Source organism: Bos grunniens, chromosome 17 (genome assembly GCF_055505025.1).
Source record: "Bos grunniens cultivar Pamir isolate PY7600 chromosome 17, Bosgru_T2T1.0, whole genome shotgun sequence".
NCBI classification, from domain to species: domain Eukaryota; kingdom Metazoa; phylum Chordata; class Mammalia; order Artiodactyla; family Bovidae; genus Bos; species Bos grunniens.
Window position 1 is genome coordinate 70,872,718 of NC_141181.1, and position 21,514 is coordinate 70,894,231.

The window sequence follows — 21,514 nt, forward strand, 5'->3', positions numbered from 1 at the left end:
TCAGGGTATGAAGAGGGGAAGGCACGGTGTGGGGACGCTCTGCTCAGCTGTGGGGCCACAGAACGCAGAACGCCCTGACCGTGTCCACCATGGCCTGGTCCCCTCTGCTCCTCACCCTGGTCACTCTCTGCACAGGTGACTGGATGGGGGGACAGGGGAAGGGCCCTGGGAAGACTCACAGGCCCTACTCCCTGCTCTCGTGTCTGGACCCCAGAGTCACCATCTCTGTCTCTCCCCCTTCCAGGATCCTGGGCCCAGGCTGTGCTGACCCAGCCGCCCTCCGTGTCCGGGTCCCTGGGCCAGAGGGTGACCATCTCCTGCACTGGAAGCAGCAGCAACATCGGTGGTGGTAATTATGTGAGCTGGTACCAACAGATCCCAGGATCGGCCCCCAAAACCCTCATCTATAGGAGTACCAGTCGACCCTCGGGGGTCCCAGACCGATTCTCCGGCTCCAGGTCTGGCAACACGGCCACCTTGACCATCAGCTCGCTCCAGGCCGAAGATGAGGCGGATTACTACTGTGCAACTTACGAAAGTAGTAGTTATCATGGCACAGTGCTCCAGGCCAGTGGAGAAGTGAGACAAAAACCTGCTCTCCTCCAGACATGGGCCTCCTGGGACTGAAACATCTCTGTCAAAGCAGGCACTGTAGCAGCAGCTCTGAAATGGACATAAAATCATATTCATTTCACACGGTGAGAACAAGAGTGTGTGGCCATACTTCACAACTTCCTGCACGTTTTCACTCAAAATGTCCTCAGCTGCTCTTCCCAGTCCTTCTGCTCCATGTAAGACCATTTAGGGGAAAGGGAATTTGGAATACTCCACCATGTTCAAACCAACTTTTTCAAACACTATCATTTTAATTTCTGATCTTGAGTAGTGTGTTTTATTATTTTCGACTGATATTTTAGAAGAATCTCAACTTAATGGCTGCATTGTTAACTTTCTTCTATAAGGTTGCAGGTATATGAATTCTACTCCTGTTTTTTGTTGGTTTCTCTCAGCACAGGATTGCTGAGCCCCTAGAGCTGGTGCTGCTGTGGGTATCAACATTGGATCAGCAGCCCTGAACTGAGGACTCTTGTGACCGGCAATCAGGGCCTGTGTGTGGAGAGACCCCTGTCCCCTCACAGACCGCAGCTGACTCTGTGGCTCCCTGCACCCTGAGCGGTGACATCAGTTGCCGGGGACCAGCCCCTGCTGATCCAGGGTATTCGAAGCGGGGACGGCGTCGGCGACCTATTTATTTAAATATTTTATCAAAGATATAAAGAGTAATAGGATGAGGATAGCTCAGTAGGAAAATTCAGTGAAGAAAAGAGGCTGAATAATTCAGCCAGAAGGTGAGAGAAAGAACGACATGGGGAGACCAAGTTTCGGTGAACAAGGCCCGCACTTTATTTTCCAAAGTAGTTTTTATACCTTAAGTTGTGCATAGAGGATAATGGGGGAAGGGGTGGAGTCATGCAAGGACAGCAGTTCCTGGTCCTAATCGAAGCCAGGCTTTCAAACTTATCATATGCAAAAGTTCAGGTGAATTACATCATCTTCTGGCCAGGAGGCCTGTTAACATTTTAAGAAACTTATCTTTCTCTAAAGGTGATTATTCCAAAGTCAGGCACCAGCCTCCAAAAAAGCATTGGACAAAGCTGCATTCCTATAGGGCAAAGGTGAGGTGGGCTCAGTCAAGAAAAGAATTAACTCAAGGGTCCAAGGTTACAAACACTGAGGCTACTACTTACATTTCTATACACCCATTATATCAATCAATACACTGCCAAGAACACAGTAGGTAAGGGGTATGGAGACTTAGCAGCAAACATTGGCCCAATAAGTGAAAAACCCTTCACCAATACAATTTCTAATCAATCTTTTAACTACTCAAAGGAATCTGTGTTTAGACAGTTTAGAACATCTCCCTCTCACAGCTGGGAGGCTCTGAACAATCACATGTGGCTGAAAAAACCTATTCACGCAGGCTAGAGGACTTCCAAAGGAGTTTGTAGGTTGAAACACTGTCACACCCAGGAATTATTAACTGGAGCTGTAAGCTAACACTTTTTTCAGAGAGAGGTAGTGGGGGACAGCCCCCTGTAAAGTCAGAGGTGTAGGTGAAAGCACAAAGCAGAAAGTAGGCAGACTCTGGTTTTGGGGGTAGATGCTCGAGAATTTCCAGGGAGACTCCTGAGGCTTGATCCCGCCTTTGCGTATGTCAAGCCTCCTTCCTCATGACCTTTGCCTCGGGCGGAGCTCGCTCCCCGCAATCAGTGTTGGCCGCTCTGCTGTTACTGGAACCAGCAGAAGCCAGTGAGCCCTCCTCCGCCCTCCGATCCTACCACTCAGACTCCAGTAAGAACCAGGCTCCGGGGTCCTCGCAGGTTTTCTGGATCCAAAGATGCCTCGGCCAACGCAGGGCTCCTGCTCGTCTCCGGGCTGCAGCCTGAGGATGAGGCTGACTCTGACCGTGCAGGCTGGTGCAACAGGGCTTCTCACAGCGACACAGGTAGATGGGAAACTGGGACGAGAGGCTCAGCCTGTCAGGGGCTTGTTCTTAGAGCACCGTCAAATGTTAAAGAATACCCCAGAATCCATTAATTCTTGAGGTATGTTCTGGTTCATAATAAGTCTACTCCCAGTTGTACAGTCAGTTTTGCTGAAGTCTCAGAAAATGTAAAGCTTCTGATACCACTGAAGTGCACCCTGGTCATCCATGTGATCAAGGGAGCCGTGGAGCTGAGCTCCCTCACTGGAGATCAGGAGCAGAAGGCTTTTCCAGATGCACCTTCAGCAGAGCCCGTGGACCATCCCAGCAGGCAGATTGTCCCCCAGGGTGCGAACCCTACTCCTGAAGGGGCAGAGCAGAGAGCATGAGGAGTGAGGGGCACCGCTGATACATCACAGGAGGCAGGAAAGCCCAGGAGTGGTTCTCCTGACCCACAGGTGCTGGCTCTGTCCTGCCCTCCCCTCCTCTCGTCTCCACCCCATTGGAGTATTTCCTACTTCAGGGTTGGGGTGGTCTGTGGACTGTCAGGAGCAGGGGCTCCCCAGGATGTGCCTGTGTACCTCTGCTTGTGATGCCCCCGATGAGCCCAGAGCCAAGGGCCCCATGGCCTGTAGAAGGAACAGCGGGGAAGCGGGGATCACCATGGCATGATGACAAGGGATTCCAGGCAAAGTCCCTGTCTTTGTGATTCAGGACAGAGGTGAGGGACAGTCAGGGGTTCAGCCCTGTTCTCTGGCTCCTGGCGGGTCCACATGCCCAGGATCAAGTCCACACTCCTTGATCACTCTGGACCCCAGCCTGGTGAGGAGGCTGGTCATCAGTGTCACACAGCTCATCACTAACCACAGCCACAGGGAATCCCCGTGTGATGGGGATGTCTGATGAAAGCTTGTCCTCTACTCCCGTGTCGACCCATCACGGCCCTGACCCTGCCTGTGACCTCACCAGTGCTGGTTCAGGTCTCTGCTCTCACTTGTGCTATTAAATCCAGGCAGTCTCACCTCCTCATCCAGGTCCATCATTATGGGGTCCACGAAACTGTCCCTTTTTCACTCTGGTCTTCATATACAAGCAGAATGCCCATGTGTCCAGGGTCCCTCACAGGTACTGAGCAGGATGTCGAGGAAGCAGAAGCCCAGGATCTGTGCCCTGGAGCCCCAGGGGCCTCTCTTACCCCCCGCACGTTCCTCTCCTGCTCCAGGCTTTGTGCTCTGCCCTGAACCCTAACCCTTAGGGAAGCTGGGTCCTCCCTTTCCTGGGGATTGCTGCCTGAAGAGCCCTCCTCTCCAGGTACTGGGAGACCCTCCCCACTGGGATGTGGCTCTCAGACTCCTCACTTGCTCATTTCCTCCTCTTTTGCCTCATGATCTCTCCCCCTTTTCCCTCCCTGCTTCCTTGTTTGAGATGATATTGGATAAATGTCACTATTTTGGACACAGACCTTATAATCCCACCTCCATTAAATCTATGGATTCTAACAATTGAAGGTTAGAACGTTAGACTTCACCATGTCCAATGAAGATCAGGTAACGGTCATAACGGTTTCTCACCAGAGATGAAACCCTTGTCTGGGATGGGTTTCTCAGCCCAGACAAGGATGAGATTCCCATTTATAGGCATAATCTTTTATATCAAACGTTTAATATTGAAAGATTATAAAATTAGACTAAAAACATCTTTAAATATCTGAGTCAAAAAGAAGTACTGTGAGGACCATGATCAAGGGTAAATGAGAACCCCTGGAAGTGATCAAGAAGGGCTTTGTTGTTCCTGAGAGCCTCCTATTCTCTTTGCATAGAGAGAAATAAGAGCAGAGCCATGCAGTCTGGGCTGGGAAGGTCCCGGGAGGCCCTGCAAATTCAACCTTGACTCCTTATCAACCTGGGAAGGAAGCTCAGACAGAATCCTGACCAGGTACCACCCACAGCATGCTGGGAGTTTGAACCCTGGAAACTCAGGTCGGGTGGTTGTGTTCTGGCAGTGAACCCACGAGCTAGGCAGAGCAAACTCAGACATCAGGGAATCCTGAAATTCGTTAGTGTATTAGCATACCATTGAGGGGTCTGAGGTCATTCAGTTCAGTTCAGTTCAGTCGCTCAGTCGTGTCCGACTCTTTGTGACCCCATGAATCGCATCACGCCAGGGCTCCCTGTCCATCACCAACCCCCGGAGTTCACGCAAACTCATGCATTGAGTCTGTGATGCCATCCAGCCATCTCATCCTCTGTCGTCCCCTTCTCCTCCTCCCCCAATCCCTCCCAGCATCAGGGTCTTTTCCAATGAGTCAACTCTTCACATGACGTGGCCAAAGTATTGGAGTTTCAGCTTCAACATTAGTCCTTCCAGTGAACACCCAGGACTGGTCTCCTTTAGGATGGACTGGTTGGATCTCTCATTAGGTACCTGGAAAAATCAATGACCAGGCCCAAACTAGACGAAGGCGACTCATTCTACTGCCCTGGGCGGTGACATCAGGAAGACTCACCTGCAAGTGAGAGAAAGCGCTTCCAGGAGGCTGTGGTGTGAAGTGGGGGAGGAGGAGTTCTGAGTCCAGCAGGGGGCGCTGTGGGCATGGTCCTGAGAGCCCAGGGTCCTGGCCAGGCAGGCTGGCACCTCCTGTGTTGGCTCTTCCCCACGTGGGCAGCAGGGTCCCCACTGGAGGGTGATGTCCTGCACCTGGCCCCCAGGGGACACGGCAGCTCTCAGCTCAGAGCCACAGGCTTGCCTCTCAGTTCCCACTGCTCTGTCGTGGGGTCAGTGCCCAGACCTGACATCCAACCAAGGACAGAGGGACGGTCATACAACAAGAATGAACTTCCTTCAGGAAACTCGGCCTCCGGGGATACCTGGACAGGGGATGAGAGACCCCTGCAGAGGCTGCCCCATTGCCCACAGAACGCCCGGGTGTCCCCGTGGAAGAGGGATGCAGGCAAGGACCCTCTGTCACCATCGGTGTCATTTAAACACGTTCCCTGTTGGGTTATTTGGCAATTTCAACATTTTGAAGTGAACCATGGAAACTGACATTGTGTCAGTTTTTGTGGCTCCCTTACTCGTTCCTTCCCGTTTTATTAATACTTTATGTTAACACTTGTAACATGAAAGATATGAAATCAGAAGTTCAGCCAAACTGTCATCAATATGTTCATATAATAAGAAAAGAATTCACTAGGAATACATAATAACCCCTTGCACCGCTCCCACTCCCTGCAGCCTCTTCTGCTCCTCTCTTGCTCTTTCCTAAGAGCACCCCTCTGATCCATGACTTTCCTCCCCAATCTGGGCTCCTCTCTACAACCCTTCACCAGCGACCTCCTCCTCCAGACCAACGTCACTCTATCAGGTCATGGGTCAGTTTCCCTTCCTTGACCAGCCTTGTCCTCCCTTGCAACCTCTCTAGCCCTCCTACCAGAGAAGCCTCAGGTCTCCAGACTTCAGGTGTGACCCCAACTCATCCCCTCCCGGCCAGGGCAGTCACTGCTGCCTTACCTGGACCTCCTTTAACTCAGCCTATCTTCCTATCGTCACTTCTGCGTGTCCGAGGTCAGCAGACCTGACCTGTCACGCACGTTCCCTCAAGTCAGCTCTGAGCTGACCTATGGCTCCCATACGTCAGCCTGCCCTGTTTTCACAGGCTGCTCAGAGATAAGCACTCCCCAGTGGAGAGGCAATATGTGGCAGAAAGAGCTGGTTCTAGCCCTGCCTCAGTCAAAGTCCAAACAAGTTAGGAATACAAATATCTTTGTAGAAATATTTTTACTGGATAGTATTTAAAATTTCCTAGGATACCTATGAAGTCATTTAAAAAGAACTTTTTAATAAAAAAAGAACTTACGATGATAATTAGTTTTCCAGAACTGTACCCTTGTAAGTGAAAAATTAAGAGAGAACGTCGATTTTCCGTCAGTTTAATTCATGCACAGATTTTAAGGAATGACTGTAGATTTTCACTAATCCATTACCACATTTGGTTCGTTTAAAATCTCACACACCCAGAGTGTAACACCTCACCAGTGCAGGGCAAGCTACAGTCAACCGTTCTTTTCCAACCAATCACTTCGACCTCTACCTTCTCTAACCTGCTATTTGGGATGGTTGGTCCTAACAGCTATTACGTATCAGGATCCCTGGGGACACACCCTGCTCAGAGCCCTTCAGAGTCTCAATAAAAACTGCCAGGAGCATCACCAGGCCTGCTCCCTGCAGCCGGTGCCCTGTGCCTGCAGGACAGACGCCCGGGAGGGGCCACTTCATAAGACAGGCCATGGGACAGGGTCCAGCGTGTGGAAGGCTTCACACACAGTAAGTTCTGTTCAGTTCAGTAGCTCAGTCATGTCCGACTCTGCGACCCCATGGACTGTAGCACGCCAGGCTTCCCTGTCCATCACCAACTCCTGGAGTTTACTCAAACTCATGTCCATTGAGTTGGAGATGCCATCCAACCATGTCATCCTCTGTCATCTGCTTTTCCTCCTTTCCTCAATCTTTCCCAGCATCAGGGTCTTTTCAAATGAGTCAGTTCTTTGCATCAGGTGGCCAAAGTATTGGAGCTTCAGCTTCAGTATCAGTCCATCCAATGAATATTCAGGACTGATTTCCTTTAGGATGGACTGGTTGGATATCCTTGCAGTCCAAGGGACTCTCAAAAGTCTCCTCCAACACCAGAGTTCAAAAGCATCGTTTCTTTGGTGCTCAGCTGTCTTTATAGTCCAACTCTCAACTTTTCCATGACTACTGGAAAAACCATAGCTTTGACTAGACAGACCTTTGTTGGCAAAGTCATGTATCTGCTTTTTAATATGCTGTCTAGGTTGGTCATAGCTTTTCTTCCAAGGAGCAAGCATCTTTTAATTTCATGGCTGCAGTCACCATCTGCAGTGATTTGGAGCCCAAACGTGAAGTCTGTCAGTTTCCACTGTTTCCCCATCTATTTGCCGTGAAGTGATGGGACCACATGCCATGACCTTAGTTTTCTAAATGTTGGGTTTTTATCCAACTTTTTCACTCTCCTCTTTCACTTTCATCAAGAGGCTCTTTTGTTCAAACACATGGTAAAGATCCAGGCATTTAGGAATGCTGAGTCCCACCTCAGGCCTCTCCACACCTTCACCCCCTCCTCAGAGAACTGCCCCCTCTTCCTCAGGGCTGAGGGGACGCACAGAGGAAGGAGGGCTCTGCCCACCAGGGAGGAGGCCCACAGAGGAGGGACCCTGCTGTCCTGCACAGAAGGAGACCCACCTTCCCGCTCCGGGGCCGGCACTGCCCTGACCTGATCCTGATCTGAGAGGAATTTGTGTCTCAGATGCCCCTCGGTCCTGACCCCTGAGCAGTCATGGAAGCCCTGGACAGATTCATCCTGAGGATTTGAGGGGAGCCCATGATGGCCCTGAGCTCAGGGGGACATAGAAGGGGCACCTGGCCTGGTGCTAAAGAGGGGATAGTGCACAGAGCAGGAGGCAGGATCTGTCCTTGAGGGCTCTGCTCTCCAGGTCACAGGATGTGTGTCTGGGCCTGGACGAGGGGTGGGGGGCGCTCGGGGTCCATTTCTGAAGCTGGGTGGTGGGAGGCAGAGCTGGGCCCCCCGACAGAGCTCCCTGACAAGGCCTGGTGGCCTCTGCTCAGGGCTCCCAGCTGTGACTCCCACTCCTGAGACCCACAGAGCCCTACCCCTGACAACTCTCTGGCCACCGTCAGGCATAGAGACCTGGCCCAGGGCCTGGGAGGGTCAGTGTGATGCACGGGATCCTTTGCATGAAAGGACCCTCCACCTCTCAGGATATGAAGAGGGGAAGGAGCAGTGTGGGGACACTCTGCTCAGCTGTGAGGCTACAGAAGGCAGGACACCCTGACTGTGTCCACCATGGCCTGGTCCCCTCTGCTCCTCACGCTGGTCGCTCTCTTCACAGGTGACTGGATGGGGGGACAGGGGAAGGGCCCTGGGAAGACTCACAGGCCCTGCTCCCTGCTCTCCTGTCAGGACCCCAGAGTCACCATGTCTGTCTCTCCCCCTTCCAGGATCCTGGGCCCAGGCTATGCTGACTCAGCCGCCCTCCATGTTCGGGACTTTGGGTCAGAGGGTTACCCTCTCCTTCACTGGAAGGAGCAGCAACACTGGGGGTCTTTATGTCAGCTGGTACCAACAGCTCCCAGGAAAGGCCCCTAGACTCCTGACATATGAAAATAGCAAACGACCCTCAGGGGTCCCAGATTGATTCTCTGGCTCCAACTCTGGCAACTCAGCCTCTCTGACCACCTCAGTTCATGATGAACGATACTGATTATTACTGTTTCTCATGGGCTGATGGCTTGAAAGTTTGCACAGTGCTTCAGGCCAGAGAGAAGGAGACAAAAACCTGCTTCCCCCACAGCCATGGGGCTCCCAGGGCAAGGTGTTTGCCCCTCCCTTCCTGGAGTCCCTGAGACCACGGAATCCAGCAGACTGAGTGTCCCCTGACTGCAGCACAGCTGCCCCCTCAGCTCGACTCCCCTCCCTAGGCCAGCGGCACACATGGGGTGGTCACACGCCCCTGGATGAAGGAGCTGCTCACAGCAATTGCCCCCGGCTCCCAGGTCGGAGTCGGCAGCACGGAGCAGGGGAGTCAGTGCGCCCTTGCTGGGTCACTGGGCAGTGAACGCACATCCCTGAGCTTCCACCACAGAAGCATTTTCTGTTAAAGGAAAAGGAAATAGAACCCAGAGTTTCTACAAGCAATTTCCACACAGTCCAGGATCCAGTAAAAATCGTCACTTCTATCAAGAACGAGGAAACTAAATAATGAAGGGAAGTGAGACAGCATAGACATCACTGGTGAGATGCCTGAGATGATGAAATCAGGTGACAGATGCTTTTAGGGACAAGTCATCAAATCTATTTGATGAGCAAGTACAAACACTCTTGGGTCCTAAGGAAAAGGAGATAAATGTAGGAAAAAGAGAAAAAGTAGTCAGAATCACCTGAAAATACAATAGGAGAAATAAAAAAGAAGTATCTGCACACTATCAAAGACGTGTAATACTTATTGCTATTCAGTTCACTCATTTGTTTATTGACAGAGTGTTTGGTGACAGGAAAAAAGAGCGCCCCTGCTTCCTCTCATAAGGCTTCCCAGGTGTCGCTCGAGGTAAAGAACCCGGTGCCAATGCAAGGGACATAAGAGAAGTGGGTTCTGTCCCTGGGGTGGGAAGATCCTCTGGAGCAAGAAACGGCAACCCTCTCCAGTGTTCTTGCCTGGAGAATCCCATGGACAGATGAGCCTGGTGGGCTAGAGTCCACGGGGTCGCAAAGGAGTCAGACAGGATTGAGATCCAAGTAACTGAGCGGCACCTTGCTCCCCCTCTCACCGCCGAGAACGTTCCCCGGGTGCGTCACCAGGGGGCGCTGTGCACCTGCTCAGAACTGGCAGCCCCTCAACGCACCCCCATGGTCCCCTGAGCTGGCCCTGCACCCGGTCTCAGCGGACTGAGTTGGATGTGAGAGCAGGTGGTTCCTCTCAGGGGACAGACTCAGAGCCGCGGCCCCCAGGCCTCCTCCTGGGACTGAAGCTGCACCCGGGGCCGAACACCCAGAGTTGGAGGGTGAAGGGGTCAGGTGGTCATCAGTGCCCACCCTCTTCCCAGAAAGAGAGGAGGGAAGGAGCCCCTAGAGCCCACCCGGTGAACCCCTCCAGCTCTCCTCAGCCTGCGCCCGCTCCTCCTCATCTCTTTGCTCAGAGCCTGCCCTCCCGCTCCCCTCATTCGTGACTTTCCTCCCAATTCTGGGCCTCGTTCTTTCTACAACATACACTGTTGGCCTCCACAGTGATGACCAAGCTCATGCTCTTAGCGAGTCATGAACGAGTTTCCAGATCTTCCTGAAACACTCACTTGCTCATCCCCCTCCTTGAACATCTCTAACCCTTGCTTCCCGAGAAGCCTCAGGTTTCTGGCTCTCAGGTTTGACCCCAGCTCGACCCCTCCCTGTTCCACCCCTGGTTCCCCCTCATTTCCCAGGGGACCCAGTGATGCCCACCCAGCAGCTGATTTATCCTGTGAACGTTCACACTCTGTCCCGTGTGCCCATCGAGTGAGGAATCAGGAGGGGAGAGAAACCCTGTCCTGAGACCTGGGAGATGATTCCTGGCTTAGGAGTGTCTGTGCTCAGCTGCTGTGGGACTGACTTTATGCACAGTGAGCCCGGGAGAAGCTGCTGGGGCCCTGGGCTGGGAAAGCAGACCCTGTCCTGGGGCTCTGCCCCCGGGGCCGTGACTGCTGCTCTGTCTGGACCACACCTAAGTCAGGTTTGATCCCCATGATCACGTCTGAGATTCCTGAGAACAACTGATCTGTCTTGTCATGTCCTGTCCCTCATCTCAGATCTGAGACTGACCCACGGCTCTGATAACTCAGCCTGCCCTGTTTCACAGATGCCATATATGTCACAGAGTCTTTAAAATGATCTTATTTAAAGAACAGAATCTAAAAGGAAAATTATGTTTTAGAAATAGTACCATGGCAATAAAAATTAAAATAGAGCCAGAGACGGACACAACTTTGTCGGACTGAACCACAACATTTGCTTCAGTTAAATTTAGGCATCTATTTTAAGTGAGGCCCTTAGATTTTCACTACTCCACGATCACATTTTGGTTCATTGAAAATCTCAAAATCACACATCCACTGTGTAACACTCACATGCACTACAGGGTAAGCTACAGTTGGCTGCTGTTTTCCAACCAAACACATCCTGAAGGTATAATTTCAAGACTAGTTTTGGGAATGTTGACTCTAAGAGCTCTATCACCAGGTCAGGATGGATGTTTGGCCAGGACACCAGGGGGCGTTCCAAGGCCTTTCCTGAGTGTCTGGAGGGGTGAGAGCAGAGACCAGCCCCCAGGTACTTCCTGATGCTTTCTGCTCAGGGTTCCCAGCTGTGACATCCCACTCCCAAGCCGCACGCATCCCTTCCCCAGATCACACACTGGTCTCCCTCAGGCACAGGAAGCTGACCCAGGTCCAGGGGTGATCAGCGCATTGTAGGGGTTGGACGGGAGGACGGTCATTTGCATGAAAGGCCCCACCCCCTCTCAGGGTATGAAGAGGGGAAGGAGCGGTGTGGGGACGCTCTGTTCTGCTGTGGGGCCACAGACGGCAGGACGCCCTGACATGTCCACCATGGCCTGGTCCCCTCTGCTCCTCACGCTGGTCGCTCTCTGCACAGGTGACTGGATGGGGGGACAGGGGAAGGGCCCGGGGAAGACACAAGGGCCCTGCTCCCTGCTCTCATGTCTTGACCCCCGAGTCACCATCTCTGTCTCTCGCCCTTCCAGCATCCTGGGCCCAGGCTGTGCTGACTCAGCCATCATCCGTGTCCGGGTCCCTGGGCCAGAGTGTCTCCATCACCTGCTCTGGAAGCAGCAGCAATGTTGGAAATGGATATGTGAGCTGGTACCAACAGATCCCAGGATCGGCCCCCAGAACCCTCATCTATGGTTCGACCAGTCGAGCCTCGGGGGTCCCCGACCGATTCTCCGGCTCCAGGTCTGGGAACACAGCCACCCTGACCATCAGCTCGCTCCAGGCTGAGGACGAGGCAGATTATTTCTGTGCATCTGCTGAGGATAGTAGCAGTAATGCCACAGTGCTCCAGGCCAGGGGGGAAGTGAGACAAAAACCTGCCCTCCCTCAAGTCACGGGCCTCCCTGGGCTGAAGCATCTTCTGCCAGTGCAGACACTTCTGTTGTTTGTTTGATTTAAAACGGGGGTCTGAGCCCCACACCAGGAAATTGGTCTGGGAAACCCTTTCAGTTCTTCTTCATTCTGACCCCTCACCAAGGCTTTGCTTTCGGCAACCGTATTTTATATGAATATCTGAAGTTCAGCAGAAGGACCTGAATGCCAGAGGCAGGTCCTGGCGGACAGAGTCCATGACGGTCATGTCAGAACCAGAGAGACAGTGTCCAGCTGTGTCTGATTCAGGACGTTTAGCTCCTTGGCTGGCCCTGGGCTGAGCTGAGGCCCAGGCTGCTGCTCCTGCCTTTCCTGTGACCGCCTCTCACCATGTCCAGTGAAGATCAGGTAACGGTCATAAGGGTTTCTCAACCAGAGATGAAACAGGAGCCCAGACAAGGATGAGATTCCCATTTATAAGCATAATCTTTTATATCAAACATTTATTATAGAAAGATTATAAAATTAGACTAAAAACATCTTTAAATATCTGAATCAAAAAGAAGTACTGTGAGAACCATGATGAAGGGTAAATGAGAACCCCTGGAAGTGACCAAGAAGAGATTTGTTGTACCTGAGAGCCTCCCTCTTCTCTTTGCAAAGAGAGAAATAAGAACAGAGCCATGTAGTCAGCTGGGAAGGCTCCGGGAGGCCTTGCAAATTCAACCTTGACTACCTATCAACCTGGGAAGGAAACTCAGACAGAATCATGACCAGGCACAACCCACCGGGAATGCTGGGTTTTTGAACCCTGGAAATTCAGGTTCGGGTGGTTGTGTTATGGCAGTGAACCCACGAGCTCGGCGGAGCAAACTCAGACATCAGGGAATCCTGAAATTCTTAAGTGTATCAGCATACCATTCAGGGGTCTGAGGTCATTCAGTCCAGTTCAGTTCAGTTCAGTCACTTAGTCATGTCCGACTCTTTGCGACCCCATGATCGCATCACGCCAGGCCTCCCTGTCCATCACCAACTCCCAGAGTCCACCCAAACACATGTGCATCTAGTAGGTGATGCCATCCAGCCATCTCATCCTCTGTCGTCCCCTTCTCTTCCTGCCCCCAATCCCTCCCAGCATCAGGGTCTTTTCCAATGAATCAGTGCTTCGCCTGAGGTGGCCAAAGTATTGGAGTTTCAGCTTCAGCATCATTCATTCCAATGCACACCCAGGACTGGTCTCCTTTAGGATGGACTGGTTGGATCTCTCATTAGGTACTGGAAAAATCAATGACCAAGCCCAAACTAGATGAAGGCGACTCATTCTACTGCCCTGGGCGGTGACATCAGGAAGACCCAGCTGCAAGTGTGAGAAAGCCCTTCCAGGAGGCTGTGGTGTGAAGTGGGGGAGGAGGAGGTCTGAGTCCAGCAGGGGGCGCTGTGGGCCTGGTCCGGAGAGATCAGGGTCCTGGCCAGGCAGGCTGGCACCTCCTGTGTTGGCTCTTGCCCACGTGGGCAGCAGGGTCCTCACTGGAGGGTGACGTCCTGAACCTGGGCTCCCAGGGGACACAGCAGCTCTCAGCTCAGAGCCACAGGCTTGCCTCTCAGTTCCTGCTGCTCTGTCGTGGGGTCAGTGCCCAGACCTGACATCCAACCAAGGACAGAGGGACGGTCATACAACAAAAATGAACTTCCTTCAGGAACCTTGACCTCCGGGGATACCTGGACAGGGGATGAGAGACCCCTGCAGAGGCTGCCCCGTTGCCCACAGAACGCCCGGGTGTTCCCAGTGGAAGAGGGATGCAGGCAAGGACCCTCTGTCACCATCGGTGTCATTTAAACATGTTCCCTGTTGGGTTATTTGGCAATTTCAACATTTTGAATTGAACAATGGAAAGTGATATTGTGTCAGTTTTTGTGGCTCCCTTACTCGTTCCTTCCCATTTTATTAATACTTTATGTTAACACTTGTAACGTGAAATATATGAAATCAGAAGTTCAGCCAAACTGTCATCAATATGTTCATATAATAAGAAAAGAATTCAGTAGGAATATATATTTTTCACCTCTATGAGCTGAGGTTCTCAAACACCTCTGACAAAAATCATGTGAATTTTATTAAAAAGCTACTTTAGCAGCAATTCCAATATGAATACAAATAAGAAGAGCATTTACATTTTTACGTCAAAGAAACAAGAATGAACAAGACTTTCCCGTCTCTTCCACACACGTTAACATGAGGTGTCTGAGCTCCTTCTCCTCCTCGTTGCCCCCACACCCCTCCTCCGTCCCGGGTCCATCGGCTCCACCCAGAACCAAGGGAAGGGAGTTTTACAAGGTCCATGATGCTCACCACACCTACCTGTCCACACACCATGTTTTTCTATTTCTGATGATGAAACATGTGTCCCAACTTTGTTGGAAATGAACTTGCCAGCTGTCATAATTGCATGACGAGATGGTGACCTTTACCCGTGAAACCCACAGTTCTATTGAAGGTACTCCACGTGGTCATGGCTGTTTACAGCACAGGACACTGTCACCCTAAGCCTGCTCATGCGGCTCCGCATGCCACTCCCCACCTCCCATCCTGGTCTCCCCAGCGCTGGGACTAGAGACAGCTTAAAAGAGTGCTTCAAGGGCCACCCCTTACCCCTCACAGCAGACGCAGGCTCCGGGATTTCCTGCTCGGCTCAGGGCTGGAGGACGGATAGCACCTCACAGATGGACACAGGGTTCCCTGAGAAGACAGAGAGTATTCTAAAGACAGGCTCAGGTGTGGAAAGGCTGGATTATTGGGGCAAGAGAGGAAGACTTAGGACAAGGAAATGGCAACCCACCCCAGTATTCTTGCCTAGAGAATCGCGTAGACAGAGGAGCCTGTCCATGGGGTCACACAGAGTCGGGCACGACTGAAGTGACTTAGCATGCGTGCGTGCATGCACTGGAGAAGGAAATGGCAACCCACTCCAACGTTCTTGCCTGGAGAGTCCCAGGGATGGAGGAGCCTGGGGGCTGCCGTCTTTGGGTCATACAGAGTCGGACATGACTGAAGCAACCTGGCAGCAGCAGCAATAGCAACAGACCAACATGGTCCCCTGAGCTGGCCCTGCTCCCGGGCTCAGCAGACTGAGTTGGACGTGACAGCAGGTGCTTCCTCTCAAAGGACAGACTCAGACCCGCGGCCCCCAGGCCTCCTCCTGGGAGAGAAGCTGCACACGGGGCCGAGCACCCGGAATTGGAGGCTGAAGGGGTCAGGTGGTCATCAGTCCCCACCCTCTTCCCAGAAACAGAGGAGGGGAGGAGCCCCCAGAGCCCACTCCATGCACCCCTCCCGCTCCCCTCATTCATGACTTTCCTCCCAATTCTGGGCCCTTCTCTTTCTACAGACCTACACTGTTGATCTCCATGGTCATGACCCAGCTCAGTCTGTCAGAAGATCGTGGACATGTTTCCAAATCTTTCTGAAATTTACACTCACTTCCTCGCCCCCACCTTGAACCTCTCTAACCCTTCCTTTCCAAGAAGCCTCAGGTCTCTGGTTCTCAGATGTGACCCCTACTCGTCCCCTCCCTGTTCCTCCCCAGGTTCCCCTTGTTTCCTAGGGATCCATGAACCCCTCTAGTAGCCGATTTACTCCCTGAGACCTCACACTCCGTCCTGTGTGCCCATTGAGTGAGGAATCAGGAGGGGAGAGAAACCCTGTCCTGAGACCTGGGAAATGATTCCTGGCTGAGGAGTGTCTGTGCTCAGCTGCTGTGGGACTGATTTTATGCAAAGTAGGCCGGGAGAAGCTGCTGGGGCCCTGGGCTGGGAAAGCAGACCCTGTGGGCTCTGCCCACGGGGCCGTGACTGCTGCTCTGTCTGACCACGTCTATGGTCCTGTCTGAGGTTCCTGAGAACAGCTGATCTGCCTTGTCTTGTCCTGTGTCTCATCTCAGATCTGAGACCGAGCGATGGTCTGATAACTCAGCCTGCCCTGTTTCACAGAGAGAACGTCCTGCTATGACATAAAATCCCCCAGTGGAGATGCCATACATGTCAGAAAGTCTTTAAAATTATCTTCCTTAAAGAACAGAGGCTACAAGGAAAATTATGTTTTAGAAATACTACCATGGGAATGCAGAATTAAACCAGAGCCAGAGCTGGACACAGCTTAGTGACTTAACAACAACATTTTCTTCAGTTAAATTTAGGCATCTATTTTAAGTGAGGCCCTTAGATTTTTACTACTCCATGATCACATTTTGGTTCATTGAAAATCTCAAAATCACACATCCACTGTGTAACACTCACATGCACTACAGGGTAAGCTACAGTTGGCTGTTGTTTTCCAACCAAACACATCCTGAAGGTATAATTACAAAACCAGTTTTGGGAAAGTTGGCTGTTAAGAGCTCTGATCACCAGGTCAGGATGTGTGTTTGGCCAGGACACCAGGGGCATTCCAAGGCCTTTCCTGAGTGTCTGGAGGGGTGAGAGCAGAGACCAGCCCTCTGGTACTTCCTGATGCTTTCTGCTCAGGGTTCCCAGCTGTGACATCCCACCCCCAAGCCGCACGCATCCCTTCCCCAGATCACACACTGGTCTCCTTCAGGCACAGGAAGCTGACCCAGGTCCCAGAGGTGATCAGAGCATTGTGGGGGTTGGAGGGGAGGACAGTCATTTGCATGAAAGGACCCTCCCCCTCTCAGTATATGAAGAGGGGAAGGAGCGGTGTGGGGACGCTCTGTTCTGCTGTGGGGCCACAGACGGCAGGACACCCTGACATGTCCACCATGGCCTGGTCCCCTCTGCTCCTCACGCTGGTCGCTCTCTGCACAGGTAACTGGATGGGGGGACAGGGGAAGGGCCCTGGGAAGACACACAGGCCCTGCTCCCTGCTCTCATGTCTGGACTCCTGAGTCACCATCTCTGTCTCTCCCCCTTCCAAGATCCTGGGCCCAAGCTGTGCTGACTCAACCGCCCTCCATGTCTGGGTCCCTGGGCCAGAGGGTCTCCATCACCTGCTCTGGAAGCAGCAGCAACGTTGGAACTGGCAATTATGTTGGCTGGTACCAAATGATCCCAGGATCGGCCCCCAGAACCCTCATCTACTGTGCTACCAGTCGACTCTCGGGGGTCCCCGACTGATTCTCCGTCTCCAGGTCTGGGAACACAGCCACCCTGACCATCAGCTCACACCAGGCTGAGGACGAGGCTGATTATTACTGTGTATCTTACGACAGCAGTATCAGTGGTGCCACAGTGCTCCAGGCCAGGGGGGAAGTGAGACAAAAACCTGCTGTCCTCTCAGAGTCAGGGCTCTGGGGGCAGAAACATCCTCTGCAAAGGCAGCCACTTCATTTGTCTGTTTGGCCTAAGACTGGGTCCAGAATCACACCAGGGAACTTGGTCCAGAAAAATCTGTTCACATCTGTCTTAATTCACCCCTTCTCCAGCTTTCCTTGGCAGCAACACATTGTCTGATTTTCTCAACTTTAGCAGAAATCCCCAGTGCCAAGGGCAGGTGCCCTGGGGTCAGAGTCCATGATGGGTCAGGTCAGAACCAGAGAAACACAGTAGAGTCTGTCTGACTCTGGACTCATCGAGCATCCAGCGTGTGTCCTGGTCCCAACAGCTCTCGTTCTCTCTGATGCTAGTAGTGGGCCCTTGGGGATCTCTGCTCCATCTCAGATCTCGGGGTCTCTGCTCGTTTTCCAGGTCTCAAATCTGGAGTTCGGGCTCCTTGGCCATCACTGGGCTGACCTGATGCTCAGCCTGCTGCTCCCGCCTTCCCGTGACAGCCTTTCAGGCTCACCCAGAGCTCCAGGCTTGCGGAACTAGACCAGTTGTGGTATGGACTCCTCTCTGGGGAGATGGGGCCGCCCAGTGGCTTCCTGCTCGGCGTCTTGCTGGACCTGCTGCTGCTATCACCCTGACTCCAGGTCATCTGGGGGCTCTGCCTGGGCATGGAGCCTCCTCCTGTCCCCTCTGTCCTTAAAGTCCCTCCAGCAGCTCATTCCCAGGAGAAGTTCTCAAAGGAAACAGGAAGTTCATGTCCCCATCACTAGGGACACAGTGTCTCTTTGCCCTGAAGCTCGGGGGCTGAGGTTGGGGTCTGGCTGAGGTCATCTCAGACCTGAACTCTGACTCGGGAGCCTTTAATCTCCATCACTGGGGCATCTGCCCATTCCCAGGAGTTTCTAGAGCTCTGACCCCTCTCATGGGCCCTCAACATGAACGCCTGTGCGTTTTCTTCACAGGGGAGGTTTCTTCGGTTACTGCTGCACCAACACGGGAGCATCTGAGGTGCACCTTACATTTGGGTCCTTTGGAACTACTGCCTCTCCATGGCTCTAACTGCTAAGATCCACCATTGATTCTTCCTGTTCAATATCTTTGTCTAACACTTGCCACATGATGTTGAATTATTGTTATGGAGATTAAATTCACTTTGCTCCTGATTTGTGGAGTTTCCACAAATTATTTTCACCAGACACCAATATGAGAATAGTTGGTGCTTTTACAATATCTCATACTATGGTCTTGATACACTGATGACTTTTTTCTTAAAAGGAAAACAAAAAACAAAAAACAAAAACAGGACGTGTTCCATGCGTTTCCTTCCCCCATAAGTAGTGGACACAGCCTGGGGCCATTCCGGTTCCGTAGATGGTCACATGTCCTAGGTCACCCTTGGTGTGGTCATCTTACGGCCCATGGGCTGCAGACACCACCTCACATTCCCACCTGCCCATTGCTCGTCACCTGCCCCACAGACAGGAAAACAAGCACTCATCTTAACGTGATCTGCTCTGTCTAGGATCTCCCACAGGGTTACCAGAAGTAATGCTAGAAAACCTGTTGTTTTCCAGTTACTAAAAGCGAAGAAGCAAGAAGGATACTTTCAAAAATTCAATTCATGATAGTATCAAAAAAATAAAATGCTTAGGAATATGATAACCCAGTAGGTGAGAGGCTTATAAACTGAAAACAAGAAAACATTGTTGAGAAATTCACACAGTTGTAAATAAGTGAAAGGAGCCCTGAGATCACGGGTGGGACAACCTCATACTGTGAAGGTGACCTCAGTCCTGCCAGATTGATCTACATGTTTGTGGCTGTTACCAAGTCCAAGCTCACTCTGCTCACCTCACGACAGGCCAATGAATCCGAGAGGAAAGGAATACGACTTTATTCGGAAAGTCAGCTGACAGAGAAGTTGGCAGACTAATGTCTCAAAATGACCATGCTCTTGGGGCCTGAATGCTAGCTGCTTTTAGGGATGAGACATGGGGCAAGTGAGGACACAAAGTGAAAAAGACCATTGAACTCTTGCAGTGATTCCCTAGAATGGCAACCTCAGGCAGGGGGATACGTTATTTCCGTCTTTCTTACAGTCATTCACAGGTGGGCAGGGTGAGACCATCTCCCTGTGAGCTCCCCAAAGGTACTTGGTTTAAGGCTCAGGCAGAGGGAGTAGGGTTCTCTGAAGCAGGCCGCTATTTATGACGATGATAACAAACGTGACAGAAACAAGGGTTAAATTCATAGAAACAGCTCCAGCGTGGATCAGAATTAACTCTGTATAATTCTGTCAAGTTTTACTTCAGAACCACCTAGTTTCTGTCAGGTTTTACCTCAGAACCCCCTAATTTCTGTCTGATTTTACCATGGAACCACCCAGTTTCTGTCAGATTTTACCTAAGGAGAACCTAGTTTCTGTCAGATTTTACTACAGAATCCCTTAGTTTCTGCCGGATTTTATGTCAGAGACTCCCTAGTTTCTCTCAGATTTCATGTCAGAACCCCTTAGTTTATGTCAGATTGTACCAAAGGAGTCTCTAGTTTCTCTCAGATTATAGCTCTGTATTGCTTAGTTTCTATCTGATCTTACCTCTGGAGCCTGTAATTCTGTCAGATTTTACCTCAGAACCACCTAGTTTCTGTTAGATTTTAGCTCAGAATCCCCTAGTTTATGTCTGATTTTACCACGGAGCCATCGAATTTCTGTCAGATTTTACCACACAACCCCTTAGTTTCTGTCAGATTTTAACCTCAGTTCAGTTCAGTTCAGTCGCTCAGTCCTGTCTGACATTTTGTGATCCCATGGACTGCATCATGCCAGGCTTCCCTGTCCATCACCAACTCCTGAAGCTTGCTCAAACTCATGCCTATTGAGTCGATGATACCATCCAACCATCTGATCCTCTGTCGTCCCCTTCTCCTCCTCAGAAGCCCCATACTATGTCAGATTTACCTAAGGAAAACTTAGTTTCTTTCAGATTTTACCACAGAACCCCCTTAGTTTCTGTCAGTGTTTACCCCCAGAATCCCCCTAGTTTCTCACAGATTTTACCTCAGGAGCCCCTAGTTTCTGTCAGATTTTACCACAGAACCAACCTAGTTTCTGTCAGATTTTACCCTGGAAGCCCCTAGCTTCTGTCAGATTTTCCACCAGAAGCCTCTAATTTCTGTTAGATTTTACCTTAGTACCCCCTCTTTCAGTCAGTTTTTACCTCAGAAGCCTCCAATTTCTGTAACATGTTACCTTCATACCCCCTGATTTCTGTCAGATTTTACCCAAGAACCCCCTCGTTTCTGTCACATTTTACCAAAACAGTCCCTAGTTTCTCTCACACTATACCTCAGTATCATCTAGTTTCTTTCAGATTTTACCTCTGGAGCATGTAATTCTGTCAGATTTTACCTCAGAACCCCCTAGTTTTTGTCAGATTTTATGTCAGAAGCCCCTAGTTACTGTCCGATTTACCACAAAACCCATTATATTCTGTCAGGTTTACCTAAGGAGAACCTAGTTTCTCTCAGGTTTTACCACAGAACCCCTTAGTGTCTGTCACGTCTTACCTCACAAGCCCCCTACTTTCTCACAGATTTTACCTCAGGAGCCGCTATCTTCTGTCAAGTTTTACCTCAAAACCCCCTAGTTTCTGTCAGATTTTACCTCTGAAGCCCCTATTTTTTGCCACATTTCACCTCAGAAGCCCCTATTTTCTGCCACATTTCACCTCAAAATCCCAAGTTTCTGTTAGATGTTACCTCAGAGCCCCTTCATTTCTGTCAAATTTTATCTCAGAACCTCCTAGTTTCTGTCAGGTTTTTACCTCAGAACCCCCTAGTTCTGTGAGATTTTCCCTCAGAACCCCCTTGTTTCTGTCAGATTTTACCCCAGAAGCCCCTAGTTTATGTCAGATTTTATGCCAGAATCACCTAATTCCTGTCAGATTTTACCACAGAATCCCCTAGTTTCTACCAGATTTTCCCTCAGAAGACTATAGTTTCTTTTAAATTTTACCTCAGTATCCCTTAGTTTCTGTCAAATTTCACCTCAGAACTGCCTAGTTTCTGTCACATTTTACC

The 21,514-nt window shown here is 51.1% G+C and overlaps 1 long non-coding RNA gene, 1 pseudogene and 1 gene segment (V, D, J or C); all 3 read left to right on the forward strand.

The window, feature by feature from the left end:
- On the forward strand, nt 1–876 carry LOC147355804 (immunoglobulin lambda variable 1-40-like). The segment is given in 2 exon segments: nt 1–135; nt 245–876. Coding segments are annotated over 2 exon segments (429 nt in total).
- A 10,783-nt stretch (nt 877–11,659) lies between these two features.
- LOC147355805 (immunoglobulin lambda variable 1-40 pseudogene) lies at nt 11,660–16,160 on the forward strand (annotated as a pseudogene).
- A 718-nt stretch (nt 16,161–16,878) lies between these two features.
- LOC147355806 (uncharacterized) lies at nt 16,879–18,596 on the forward strand. Its single transcript, XR_015144808.1, has 3 exons — nt 16,879–16,975; nt 17,086–17,298; nt 17,855–18,596. It is a non-coding gene; the product is annotated as an uncharacterized LOC147355806 (long non-coding RNA).
- Nucleotides 18,597–21,514: the final 2,918 nt, after the last annotated feature.